The 14447-nt window shown below is 39.7% G+C and overlaps 1 protein-coding gene across 1 annotated transcript; it reads left to right on the top strand.

The window, feature by feature from the left end:
- The first annotated feature begins 9061 nt into the window (after positions 1-9061).
- Positions 9062-11880, top strand: sertad4 (SERTA domain containing 4). The gene is made up of 4 exons (XM_078563402.1): positions 9062-9158; positions 9735-9777; positions 10471-10585; positions 10682-11880. Exons 1-4 carry the CDS (start codon positions 9062-9064, stop codon positions 11042-11044), a joined length of 618 nt encoding a protein of 205 aa, XP_078419528.1. The 3' UTR covers positions 11045-11880.
- The last annotated feature ends 2567 nt before the right edge of the window (positions 11881-14447 follow it).

Here is a 14447-nt window from a genome sequence, read left to right as displayed (position 1 = left end):
AACAAGGAAACCCAGATCCCTTTGAACAGCATCATTTCCCAATCTCTCCTCATTTAAGAAATACGCTGCATTTCTGTTTTCCATACCAAAGTGGCTAACTTCACATTTTTTCACATTACATTCCATCTGCCATGTTCTTGCCCACTCACCAAGCCTATCTAAATCCCCTTGAAGCCTCTTTGCATCCTCCTCACGGCTCATATTGCTACCTAGTTTTGTGTCATCAGCAAACTTGGAAATATTACATTTGGCTGCCACATCCAAATCATTGATATACATTGTGAATAGCAGGGGCCTCCTCACGATATCCCACTAGTAACAGCCTTTCTTGGAAAGACCTCTTTATTCCTACTTTCTGCTTTCTGTCTGTTAACCAATTTTCAATCCTTGCCAGTATATTACCCCCAATCCCATGTGCTCTTTTGCTTACTAACTTCTTGTGTCGGACCTTATTGGAAATGTTCTGAAAATCCAAATATACCACATCCACTGGTTCTCTCTTATCTATTCTGCTAGTTACATCCTCAAAAAACTCCAACAGGTTTGTTAAACATGTTTTCTCTTTCATAAATCCATGCTGACTCTGCCCAATCCTACTATTATTTTCTAAGTGTCCAGTTATCGCATCCTTTATGATATATTCTAGCATTTTCCCTACTACTGATGTCAGGCTAATAGGCCTGTAATTATCTGTTTTTTCTCTCCATCCTTTCCTAAACAGTGGGGTTACATTTGTTACCTCCCAATTGGCAGGAACCATTCCAGAATCAATAGAATTTTGGAAGATGACCACTAATACATCCATTATCCTCACAACCACCTCTTTCAATGCTCTGGCATGAAGATCATTGTGTTCTGGGGATTTATCAACTTTCAGTCCCATTAATTTCTCCAGTACTACTTTTTAACTAATACTTATTTCCTTCAGTTCCTCATTCTCACTAGTCCCTTGGTTCTCTAGTGTTTCTGGGAGATTTTTTCTATCTGCCTCAGTGAAGTGTATAACATGGCAGATGATGTGTGCCAGGCAGATCAAATCCACGAGGGAAACTTGATCACGCTATCACAACGGTTTTGTAGTTTGTATTTATTTTGAGACATGTGCCCTGAATTGAGAAGTAATAAGTCCACCAAGGCTTCAGAGATTATTTTAAAAACTAAATTAGACATTTATTAACACAAGAAAAGATTTCAAGCTAGGTCTACAAATTGCTACTATAATAACTCCTAAAACCTTAATTGATCTGGCTTCCAGTTACACCCCCATTAAGGCAACAGTAAAAAAAAATAGATTTTAAACAGATCCACAAGTTAAACACAATACCTTGGACAGTAGAATTCAAAATGGCTTTTCCCAGCTTCGGTTTCTGTAGTCAGCAGGCTTAATGCAGAAGTACAGGAGGCTTCTCAAACTTCTGTTAGATTGTACAATTCCTTCCTCCTGACACATAGCGTCATTCTCCTTTAAACACACCCCTCTATTTTAATGTAAGTTCCATTGTTTCCACATGTCTTTGGAACTTTACCTTTCTCATAATATAAATCTTTCATTTTGCCACTATATATTGTCAATAACCCTTTAGAAAAATAAACACATTCCTTAATTTGCTTGTCTGGCTATTTGTAAACAAACTGAGATCCCTTTGAAAACCAAATCCCTTTTTCATCTATCTACAAATACAAATTCCCATTACACCTTACATGCTAAGACCACAAACATATTTAGACTCATTAACATACTAAAGACACTTCTACACCTTACTCTTTTTGATATTTCAACTTGCAGTCTGCTTGGCTACAAGATGTAATTAAATTACACACACAGAAACTATCCAAATCCCACTATTAACCTACTTATACAATAAATCACAATAATATTATGAGAATCACTATATTTTCGTGACAGAAGACAGACACAAAGTAGCCTTATTCACTAATAAAAATATCTCTGCCTGTAATAGGCCCACATTTGTCTTTGCTAATCATTTCCTTTTTACATGCCATTAGAATCTATTACACTTTGGCTTTATGTTTTTCACTAGTTTACTTTCATATTCTATGTTTTCTTTCTTTATCAGTTTCTTGCGCCTCCTTTGCTTAATTCTAAAATGTTCCCAATCCTCAGGCTTATTACTCTTTTTGGCAACATTAAAAGCATTTTCTTTTGATCTAATACAATCTTTAACTTCTCTTGTTAGCCATTGTTAGATCATCTTTTCTGTTGAGTTTTCGTGCTTCAAATGAATGTAAATTTGTTGTAAACCATAAATTAATTGTTTAAATGCTAACCATTGCCTGTCTACCATGGTACCTTTTACTGTTGTTTCCCAATCTACCACAGCCAACTTGCCTTTCATACCTTCCTAATTTCCTTTATTTAGATATAAGACCCTAGTTTCAGATTGAACTACATCACATTCAACTTAATGTAAAATTCTACCATATTATGGTCACTCTTCCCCAAAGGCTGCTTGACAATGAGATTATTAATGAACCCTTTCTCACTGTAAAATGCTAGATCTAAAATACCCCATTCTCTAGTTGGTTCCTGAACGTACTGTTCTAGAAAACAAAATCGTATATATTTGAGGAACTCATCCTCCACAGCATTAATGCTAGTTAGGTTTACCCAGTCTACATGTAGATTGAAGTCCTCCATGATTACTGCATTACCCTTATTACATGCAGCTCTAATTTCCTGAGGTATACCATGTCCTACTACTGTTTGGTGGCCTATAAACAACTTCTAATAATGTTTGCTGCCCCATGCTGTTTCTTAGCTCCACGGAAACTGATTCCAGATCTTGATCTTCCAACCTAAGATCCTCTTTCACTAATATACTGATCCTATCCTTTATTAACAGTGCTACCCCACCTCTCTTTCCATTTATTTGCCTATCCTTCCTAAATGTTGAATACCCTTGACCATTAGGTTTCCAGCCTTGGTCACCCTGCAGCCATATCTCCGCAATGGCTATTAGATCATACCTGTTTATTTCTATTTGTGCCGTCAATTCATCTACCTTGTTGCTAATGCTGCGTGCATTCAGATAAAATGCCTTTAATTCTGTCTTTTTATTATTTTTGCAACTATTAGCCTTATCTGCTGGTGCACTCTTAAGTTTGTATACTCTGTCCCTCCCTGCTACACTCTGATTATCATTTCCTTTATTGTTGCCTTGCTCTCTGGCCTTGTCCTCGCTCTTCGATTTATCACATCTTCCCTCACTTGATCCCTCACCCCCATTATTTAATTTAAATCCCTCTCTACCACCCTAGTTAAATGACTCTCCAGAACTCTGGTCCCCTCCAATTTGCTTGTGGCTCAGGTAATAATCCAGAGATCACTACCTTTGAGGTCTTACTTTTTAATTTAGCTCCTAGCTGCTCATAGTCTCAAAGCAGAATCTCTTTCCTAGTCTTAACTATATAATTGGTACTTACTTGGATCATGACAACTAGATCCTCCCCTTCCAACTGCAAGTTCCTCTCCAGCCCAGAGCATTTTTTAAATTCGTTTCTGGGATGTGGGTGTCACCAGCTAGGCCAGCATTTATTGCCCATCCCCAATTGCCCTTGTTAAGAGAGTATTGAAGAGTCCACCACATTGCTGTGGGTGTGGAGTCACATGTAGGTCAGACCAGGTAAGGACAGCAGATTTCCTTCCCTAAAGGACATTCATGAACCAGATGGGTTTTTAATGACAGTCGGCAATGGTTTCATGGTCATCATCAGACTTTTAATTCCAGATGTTTATTGAATTCAAATTTCAGCATCTACCATGGTGGGATTTGAACATGGCTCCGCAGAACATTATTCTGGGTCTCTGGAATACTAGCCCAATGCCAATGCCACTATGCCACCACCAGTGCATTGGCACTGGGCAGACAACACAGCCTCCTGGACTCTTGCTCTTGGATATATAGAGATCTGTCTCTATCCTCCTGAATATACTGTCTTCTACTATGTCTACATTCCTATTAACTCACCCGACTTGAATGGCTTCCTGTATCACGGTGCCATGGTCAATGTGCTCATCTACCCTGCAGCCCCCATTTTTACCCATACAGGCTGCAAGAACCTCTAATGTATTGGACAATTACAAGGGCTGAGGCCCCTCTACTTCAACCTTTGCAATCCCTATACCTGCTTCACTCGCAGTCACACCCTCCTGTCCCTCACCATGGACCAAATCCGACGACCCTATCCTAAGGGGTGTGCCGCCTCCTGGAACAACATGTCCAGGTAAATTTCCCCCTCCCTGACGTGTCGCAGTGTTTGCAGCTCGGCCTTCAGCATAATGACTCTGAGCCAAAGATCCTTCAGCCGTAGACACTGTAGCTGTATTTTCCTTGGATCATAGAGGTGTCCACGCGCTCCCACATTCTGTCCCCACCACACATCATCTGCCCTGCAATCTTTGTAACCTTTAATTAATTAATTATTTTACTGATTAAATTTGAATTAATGCCTCTAGTCCTGCCTGTGCTTATATTCTTATTATTTCAATAAATGTTCTACTTACCCCTATTGAAATTCCATAGTTAAGATAAATAGGAAAAACTCACCAGCCAATCTAATAAGCTTTCCTACTATTAGTAGACCTTACTGCTACAAATAAAACCTCGCAATTGCTAAAATAACTCAAGTTTTGAAAGATAAATAAGAAAAATACTCACCAGTCAATCAACTTCCTGTTTTCTTGTGACGTAACAATTTGATTTTTCTCAGAATGCAGTCAGTCTGCTCTGGATCCCTAGATTGAATTGGACTGGACTGGATAGCTCTTCTAAGTGCTGCTGTCTATCTCGGATCCCTCTTTCTCCCGCTCTTCTAAGTGCTGCTGTCTGTCTCCGGGTCCTCTCCTCTCCCGTTCTTTTAGATGCTGCTGTTTGTCTCCGGGTCCTCCTCTCTCCTGCATTTTTTGGATTCATCAAATCATTCATGTTAAAATAGAAAGGGAAATGGCAATATGACGATTTGGGTGCGACAATGCTATGATTAAGATAAAAGCAAAATACTGCGAATGCTGCTCTGAAGCAGGGTCGTATGGACTCAAAATGTTAACACTGTTTCTCTCCCCACAGATACTGTTAGACCTGCTGAGTTTTTCCAGCATTTTCTGTTTTTGTTGTTAATGCTATGATTAAGATGGCTAAAATATTTTTATTTGTATCTTGTGAAACCATTATAATTCTGAATCGCACATAACTGTGATATGAACTAATTTATATAATGTATAAGGTATTATTTGCTAGAAGTGCTTGTAAATGGAAACAGGTAAACTGACAATTATGTATTGAATTGTTTAATAGAACCTGCCAATTTGCACAGAATATCCAACATACTGAATAGTAGAATTGAAAATGAGCCATTGCCCTGTGTGTGGGCTTCTTTTGAAGAATTTATTTGGTAGCTAGGAAGGAAACAAAACCCTATGTCAATTTTTCAAATACACATATTATCTAATGAATGTTGATGATGCAAGCTTTCACCTAAAATTAAGTTAATTAAGTACCTTTAAATTAGGATCGTGGCTTCACAGTCTAATAGCTATCTATGTTCCTCCACTTGTATCATTTTGGATTTTTAGTTTAATATTGCTTATCTTATGCCCTTTGTTATCCATAAAACCCAAGAAACCATGTACTCATTCTAACACTTAGAAACATACGAACATACAAAAATACATATGAACATACAAGTTAGGAGCAGCAGTATATCACTTGGCCTCGGGCCTGCTCCACCATTTAATAAGATCATGGCTGATCTGATTGTAACCTCAACTCCACATTCTCGTGTACCCCTGATAACCTTTCACCCTCTTACATATCGAGAATCTATCTAGCTCTGCTTTAAAAATATTCAAAGACTCTGCTTCCACTGCCTTTTGAGGAAGGGAGTTCCAAAGACTCACGACCCTCTGAGAGAAAAAGTTTATCCTCATATCTGTCTTAAATTAGTGACTCCTTATTTTTAATCTGTGACCCATAGTTCTAGATTCTCCCACAAGAGGAAACATCCTCTCCACATCCACCCTGTTAAGACCGCTCAAGATCTTAAAGGTTTCAAACAAGTAATCTCTTACTCTTTTAAACTCTAGTGGATAAGACCATAAGACCATAAGACATAGGAGCAGAAATTAGGCCATTCGGCCCATCGAGTCTGCTCCGCCATTCAATCATGGCTGATAAGTTTCTCAACTCCATTCTCCCACCTTCTCCCCGTAACCTTTGATCCCCTTACCAATCAAGAACCTATCTATCTCCATCTTAAATACACCCAATGACCTGGCCTCCACAGCTTTCTGTGGCAATGAATTCCATAGATTCACCACTCTCTGGCTAAAGAAGTTTCTCCTCATCTCTGTTCTAAAAGGTCTTCCCTTTACTCTGAGGCTGTGCCCTCGGGTCCTAGTCTCTCCTACTAATGGAAACATCTTCCCCACGTCCACTCTATCCAGGCCTTTCAGTATTCTGTAAGTTTCAATCAGATTCCCCCTTCATCCTTCTAAACTCCATCGAGTATAGACCCAGAGTCCTCAAACGTTCCTCATATGTTAAGCCTTTCATTCCTGGGATCGTTCTCGTGAACCTCCTTTGGACCCTCTCCAGGGCCAGAACATCCTTCCTGAGATACAAGCCTTGCCTGTCCATCCTTTCCTCATAAGGCAACCTGCCCATTCTTGGTATTAGTCCGGTAAACCTTCTCTGAACTGCTTCTATTGCATTTACATCCTTCCTTAAATAAGGAGATCAACACTGAACATAGTACTCCAGATGTGGTCTTACCCATGCCCTATATAACTGAAGCATAATCTCTCTGCTTTTATATTCAATTTCTCTTGCAACAAGCAATAACATTCTATCAGCTTTCCGAATTAATTGCTGGAGCTGCATACTAGTCTTTTGTGATTCATGCACTAGGATACCCAGATCCTTCTGAATCTCAGAGCTCTGTAAACTCTCACAATTTAGGTAATATGTTTCTTCTTTATTCTTCCTGCCAAAATGGGCAATTTCACATTTGCCCACATTATACCCCATTTGCCAGATCTTTGCCCACTCACTTAGCCTATCTATGTCCCTTTGTAGCCTCCTTATGTCTTCTTCACAACTTACTTTCCTACCTATCTTTGTGTCATCAGCAAATTTAGCAACCAGACCTTACGTCCCTTCATCCAAGTCATTTATATAAATTGTAAAAAGTTGAGGCCCCAGTACTGATCCCTGTGGCACACGATTCATTACATTCTGCCATCCAGAAAAAGACCCATTTATGCCAACTCTCTGTTTCCTGTTAGCCAGCCAATCTTCTATTTGTGCCAATATGTTACCCCCTACACCATGAGCTTTAATTTTCCACGATAACCTTTGATGTGGCACCTTATTAAATACCTTCTGGAAATCTAAGAACACCTCATCCACCGGTTCCGCATTATCCACAGCATATATGACTCCGTCAAAGCACTCCAAGAAATTGGTTAAACATCATTTCCCTTTCACAAAACCATGTTGACTCTGCCTGATTGCCTTGAAGTTTTCTAAGTGCTCTGCTATAACATCTTAAATCATAGTTTCTAACATCTTCCCATGACAGATGTTAAGCTAACTGACTTATAGTTTCCTGCTTTCTGTCTCCCTCCATTTTTGAATTAAGGAGTTACATTTGCTATTTTCCAATCTAATGGAATGTTTCCCGAATCTAGTGAATTTTGGAAAATTAAAACCAATGCATCAACAATCTCACTAGCCACTTCATTTAAGACCCTAGCATCAAGTCCACCAGGACCCAGGGATTTGTCAGCCCGCAGCTCCAACAATTTGCTCAATACCACTTCCCTGGTGATTGTAATTTTCCTGAGTTCCTCCTACCATTTCCTGTGTTACAGCTATTTCTGGAATGTTACTTGTGTCACCTATAGTGAAGACCGATGCAAAATACCTGTTCAATTCATCTGCCATCTCCTTACTTTCCATTATTAATTCTGCAGACTCACTCTCCATAGGACCAACTCTCACTTTGTTAACTCTTTTCTTATTTAAATATCTATAGAAACTCTTAGGGGAGAATTTTCTCCCTGTCAGGTGGGCCGATTGGGAACGGGCGCGGGCGGATGCGGAGCTGATCATCGCCCGCGATTGGCTGCGTGCCGCCATTTTACGTGGGCGGGCCAATTAAAGCCCGCCCAGCGTGACGCGCACCCAGCAGCGCTCAGTGCTACCTGTGCAAGAGGGGGAGGAGGGAGAGTTGGGGCCTGCACTGTTTCGCACATGCGCGCAAAAGAGCACAGAAATCCCCCTGAGGCATGGAGCTGCCTTAGGGAGATTAAGTTGAATTTGACAGTTCAGAATAAAAAAAGTTAAAAATCATTTACGCACATCCCCTCATGTGACAGCATCACATGAGCTGGGACATATTTATCAAATGTTTAAACATTTTTTATTAATGTAATAAACCCTTCATGAAACCTCATCCTGCCCATGGATGAGGTTTCATGAAAAATGCAAAGGCCGCCTGGGATCCTTGCCTGCCTGCCAACCTTAAGGTTGGACGGGCAGCCCTGACAATTACTTTAATTAGTTTATTAATGGCCTTAACAGGTCTTTGACAGTTCGGCGGGTGTGCAGCTGATTCCAGTGCGCGCCCGCTGACCTAAAGATCGGAATGATGTGCGGTGAGGTCGGGACGTTTGCCCGATGTCACCATGCATCAATTTAGACGTTGGCATGCCGGGGTGGGCCCTGCATGCCGAACAGAAGATTCTGCCCTTACTATCCGTCTTTATATTACTAGCTAGCTTTCTGGCGAACTCTAATTTTTCCCTTCGTATTAATTTTTTTGTCATTCTTTGAGCTGCCACCCATCTTTGCGCAATTGTGTGCCTTTTCTTCAAGTTTGATACTCTCTATAACGTTTTTAGTTAACCACAGATGGTGAGTCCTTCCCTTGGAATTTTTCTTTCTCATTGCAATGTATCTATTCTTTGTATCCTGAAATATCCCATTAAATGTCTGCCACTGCACAGCTATTGACCCATCCCTTAACCTCATTTGCCATAATGGGGCCTGATGCTGCCTTGCAGAAGAGAGGATGCACCACATGGGAGGGCAAGGAGTCTCAACATATAAAAATGTGGCCAAACAGCCAAATAGAAGGTAAAGCACATGATTTGGCTAAGATCCCTCAGCTCCTGAAATTTTCCAATATCAAAAACAAATTTAACTTCTGCCCACTTTGACCCAAAATCTGTGCACTGACATTTCTGATTCAGCGATCTCCACTTTGAAAACTCCCTTCTCGCCCTGCCCGGTGCTTTAACAAGCCCATTTAAACGGGCTGTTAGTTGAAGACAAGGAGGTTTCCTATTCCCTCCTCTTCTGCCCTCACTTTGAAACTTGTGTTGCGTTCCAGAGGTGGTGAGATCCAGTGCTGCTCTTCGGGAATGCAATTATCAAATTGCACCCGCACCCTTTCCCAACCCCAGTGGCAAAACCTAGATATTGATGGTCCATCTGAAAGAAGCCATTTCCAATAATACAGCCCTTCCTCAGTCCTTCATTGAAGTGCAAACCTGAATAATGTGATCAAGTCCTGCAATGGGGCTTGTGCTGGTCATGCATTCAAATTCAATCACAAGTTGTATTTGCCTGTTGTCAGAGGTTTCCTTCATTCAGTATTGATGAATTGCTATTTGTATTTGAAAGGTACCTCATCCGCTTTCTTTGTTTCAGGATCTGCAGAGGTGTTGACGAGCCACCTGGTCACAGATCAAAGGTAGGCCTACGCCTAGGGTAGTGATTTGATTGATAGTTATTTGAAAGAAGGTAATACAGCCACTGGCCGGCTAGACTCTCCTTGATTGACTACTTGGGGGCCAAGACTTCCTCTCAGACTTGATCATAGTGAGGCTTGAGGTGAGTCTTTGACCCTCATAGCTAAGAGCTGCAAGGCCAATATATTTTAAATCTATGGCTTCTTAGCCATTGAGGAAGGCTAGAGAAAATTTACAGTGCTTGGATTTCTGTTTAATGGTGCATCTTTAGAGAGAAAGCAACTTGTTCCTTTGTTATTTTATATATCAAGGAGTGTAGTGAAATATATAGCTTCCTGTTTTTTTTTCCATCCATCCCTCCTTAAAACCACTGTTGCTTCAAAGCCTGTGCCTCAGCCAGAGTCTTTTTCCAGTCTAAAAAATAATTCACAGTATAGGCGGTATATTCTAGCAGCTGGTGTAAAGGATAAGGGTTCTCTGCTATGATCCCTCAGCAACACTATGGCTGACTGGGTAGGAAAAGGTGCAGTGCAGATGGATCTGATATTTATGGAGTCACTGGTGCTGCTGGAGCTGAGATAATATTGAGTACAATGATTAAAAATGCATAATTCAGTCTTAAACTCCTTGTGGTTATTACATAGAGTTTCTAGTTATTCAGTAAATTAACAGTATTTTCTTTGTTTCTCATATAGAAGATTGACAGAAAATTTTCCAAATACATTAACAACGTCGAAAGTAGCGTACTTCAAGAGAAAATATGCAGAAGAAGAAGACTTACATAAAGTTTACAATGGGTACTTTCCAAAAGTAAGCACTTTTGGACATTAAAAAAAAAGCAATGAATACTCTAACTTTGGACACTATTGCATTGTTACTTTAAACATCTGAGTGTTTTTTATTTAGAACCTGATCTTTCCAGAAGATCGAACATGTATTCTACGGCTTTCACTAGAAAAACTAAGGATTCTTGAAGACCCTGAAATCTATCTTCGAAGGGCAGTTTTAATAAACAACTTATTGAGGAAAATCCACATAGAAACAGAGAAAGAAGTGTATGACTATGCTGAAGAGTTTAATAAGGCCTCAAAGCACCTCTATTCTGATGCACAGAAAAGAATGAAGTATATGATCAAGGATTGTAATGGATGTTCCCAATCTTTGTATTATGAAGAGATTGGTTCATACTCCATTGTGCCTTTTTCTTCAAATAATGTCATCTATGGACTTGGTTACCCAAATGACCATTTGGGAAAAAGTACTTCCTAAAATGGAATTCCAAACAGGATGATGACCTGTTACGTTTATACCTCTCTCACTCTGTGTTTGGCAGAGATAGTGCTTTGTAAACTGACACTCATTCACAGAAAAATAACAATGAATCTGCTTACAAGGCCCAATGGATATCCTCTGGTTTGGAAAATTGGTGACTTCATAAATCAGTAAAATGAGGGCACTTATGTTAAATTTTGGTTTTGATCAGATCTGCTTGGGACATTATGTATGTAATGTGTAGTGTGTTTTTTGTTGCCGAGTATGGGCTAAGTAGAGATTATTTTTAATAGGAACAGTGCAAAATGGTGATTTTTTGGTGTTTCTTTGTATTTTTATTTTGTTACCTGTTTTTGTCATTGTTTTTTCTATTTCACCCCTTCCTTTAGTTAGGTAGGAGGAGGAGATGGAAGCTTCACTGCCACCTTCAATGCTGCTTCTGGAGGTTGGTTCCTGCCAGCTTTTTTCTGTCCCTGATGTTGCAGTGTCCAGTGACATGCCTAGGAACCAATACATCTTACCTAAATAGGGGTAAGTATGTTTAGATAACCATTGAGGCTGCCATTTTGAACAATAACCTCCAAAGGGGTTTGGATGCTCTGGTTCTGGAGCTTTTTGGGTCATCATTAAAACAGCATTATATAGTGAGTGCGGTTCAATGAATACTTCACAAAACAAACTTTTTCGCTGAGAGGCGATTGCTTGGGAAGCTATGTCTGTGCAGAAATCGTGACATGTATTATAATGCTAATTCACACAAGCATTCAACAATATACAATAGTTTTTTTGTGTTTAGACAAAATCTCCAATACAGGATTATAAAAAAGCAAAAATAGGTTTATTTTTTGAATGATCAGGCTTGGAAAGTGAAATAAGATCCAAAGGTGGGAGAGTACGAAGTGAAGAGAAAGAATTAATCTACTGTGCAGGATTTTTGTGTAGGGGAGAGCAACTGGATAGGTACATCATTTGACTCCAAAGTCCTTATTAAAAGGAATGCAATCAACATTAATTGAGTCGTTGGTAAGACACTGATTTGTCATCATTTGGCATCCTGTAACAAACTCCATTGACCTTTGTACCTTATCATGGTGAGTTTTTTTAAATTTTGATCTCGGATGGATTTCTTTTATCAACAAGCTTACTTTTTTAAATTGTACCTTTTAAGATAATAAAAGCTTAAACTTGTGTCCTGGGATCAGCTGGCATCCTGTACTATATCCGCTGTAATGTGGAACAGAACCAAGCTGCAGATGTACCTGATGCAATACAGAAACAATAGCGGTTTAGATACACTTGTGCACTACCTGAGACCAAATAGAATTTAAGAGAAAACTATAAGTACATTTGTCAGAATGTGCATTTTATTAAAATAGAAACTTAAACACTAGGATGAGCTGCAGCTTATATTGTAGTGCAGTGGCAGTACTATAACTGTGCCAGGTGTAGCTGTGGCTTGGTTGTGTAACACATTAGAACTGGTACATGATTAAGTGGCTTAAAAGGCACCAACAAAAAGTGCTGATTGTACAGGTATTGCTAAAAAAAATTCCATTAGCTTCTCTGCTTTATGTTCGTCTGAGTGCATTTCAACAGCAATTAACTGTTCTTATATTTGACATGATCTTGCCAATTTCACCAGCAATCTCACCTTTCCCAAGATGTTTGGGTAACAGTTCCACAACTCATCATAAACTATAATCACTGGCAAACACATGTCTCTGAAATTCTGCATGTTTTCTCTGTAGCATAACCTGGAAAAGACCGCAAAATACTTGGAGACCAATTCTATGAAGATTTTCTTTTTTGCTGACCCTGTCAATGAGTTCACTTTATGATACTGTTGCTGCATGCTCTAGTTAGCTGGCTGCAAGAGGGTATTCATTCCACTGCTCTGGTCCTTTGCTCAAGTCAGGAGTAAATGTGGCACAACCCCATCTGTGTTTTTCCATTCATTAAAGCTAACAGACGGATAATCAGGGGTTGGGAATGCATAACTTTGCAATTGGCATATAGGAGCCAAGGATTGATCAAGCAGAGTTTGTACCCTTAGAGTTTTACATTGGTTTGCGACTTTTGAATATTTTGCTTTTTGCAATTGGACAGTATTGTATAAACTTTGGCATGAATCTCCCAATTTTATATCCTTTCCTTTTTCTTCTTCACCTAAATGCTACAAATGTTGGGTTCCGCAGTGCTGTCAGTCTGCTGCTACTTCACACAGTTGGTTATTCCTTGTGCATGAGACTAGACAGTGATTGTTGGCAGTATCACAGTCAGTCCAATCCCTGTCTTCATCCATTATGTATTTTCCAGCAGTGGTCATTAGATAACAATCAGGACTGGGAACCCTAGCTGAATTTCTTTCTATTTCTCTGGGCCAAAGGTACCAAGGTCGTTTGTGGTACCTGTACTGAGGCCCTGAGGCTTTTTTCTTAAAAGCCTGCACTTGTTTTAATCATTTACTTGATGTCAACGCATGATAGCTTCACAAAATCATTTGCATTGCTTGTGAACAACAACATTGTGCTAAATGATGTAAGGCTGTTCTAGCTTCTCTCTCCTTAGTCAATAATTCCCCTTTAAAGAAACAAAGAATTTCCATTTATATAGTGCCTTTCAAGGCCTCAGGAGGTCTCAAAGCACTTTAGAGCCAATTAAGTACTTTTTTGAAATGTAGTAACAATTGTAATTTGTAATTAAAACTACTTTAGATTTTTCTAAAATAGTCTCCTTATTAGATTCAATGCAATGAAATAAGCTGCGGTTAAAATTAATTACAAATAAATAAACTGGGACATAAGAGACATTGGAGGAGAAATTCAACTCTTGGCCATTCATTTGCCTCTGAATATCAGGCAGTCACGGGTCGGAAATCAGGAGAATGGGGTTCACATTGATAACCCCATTCATGCCAAGGGCCTATCTGATGCCATATTCAGGCCAACCTTTAAATAGGCATTTGGCCTGCCCACCTGAAACAGGCGGAATGCAGCTTAACTATGCAAATCGAAGTCCTCTGCAAGTTGTAGGACCATGAAGAAAAATTCAGGTAACAAATGGGTGGAGCTCCTGTCACACAAGCTTATCCTAGCTGTACAATGTCTTGAGTGGCCTAATCAACCAATTGGGCGGGCTGCATTAAGATGCCCATTTGGTGCCCGCAGTCTGCTGCTTCCATTTAATGAGGACAGACACGAATTTGGTTTGGTCCTTAGGCACGCATGGAATGAGCTGCTCAGTTTGGATGCAAGCTGAATTTCTACCTGCAATTATTTTAATAAACTTTCAAGGTAGGCCTATGCAAAAATGCCAAATTTACATTTTGAGAACTGTAGCACCATTTTGCCCCAGCTTTTTTCTTGAAACACTGTTGTCAATCTGTACAATTCTCCAAATG

Source organism: Cetorhinus maximus, chromosome 18 (assembly GCF_964194155.1).
Source record: "Cetorhinus maximus chromosome 18, sCetMax3.hap1.1, whole genome shotgun sequence".
NCBI classification, from domain to species: Eukaryota; Metazoa; Chordata; class Chondrichthyes; order Lamniformes; family Cetorhinidae; genus Cetorhinus; species Cetorhinus maximus.
The sequence above is the reverse complement of the archived record's forward strand: the minus strand, read 5'-3'. Positions and strand labels throughout refer to the sequence as shown.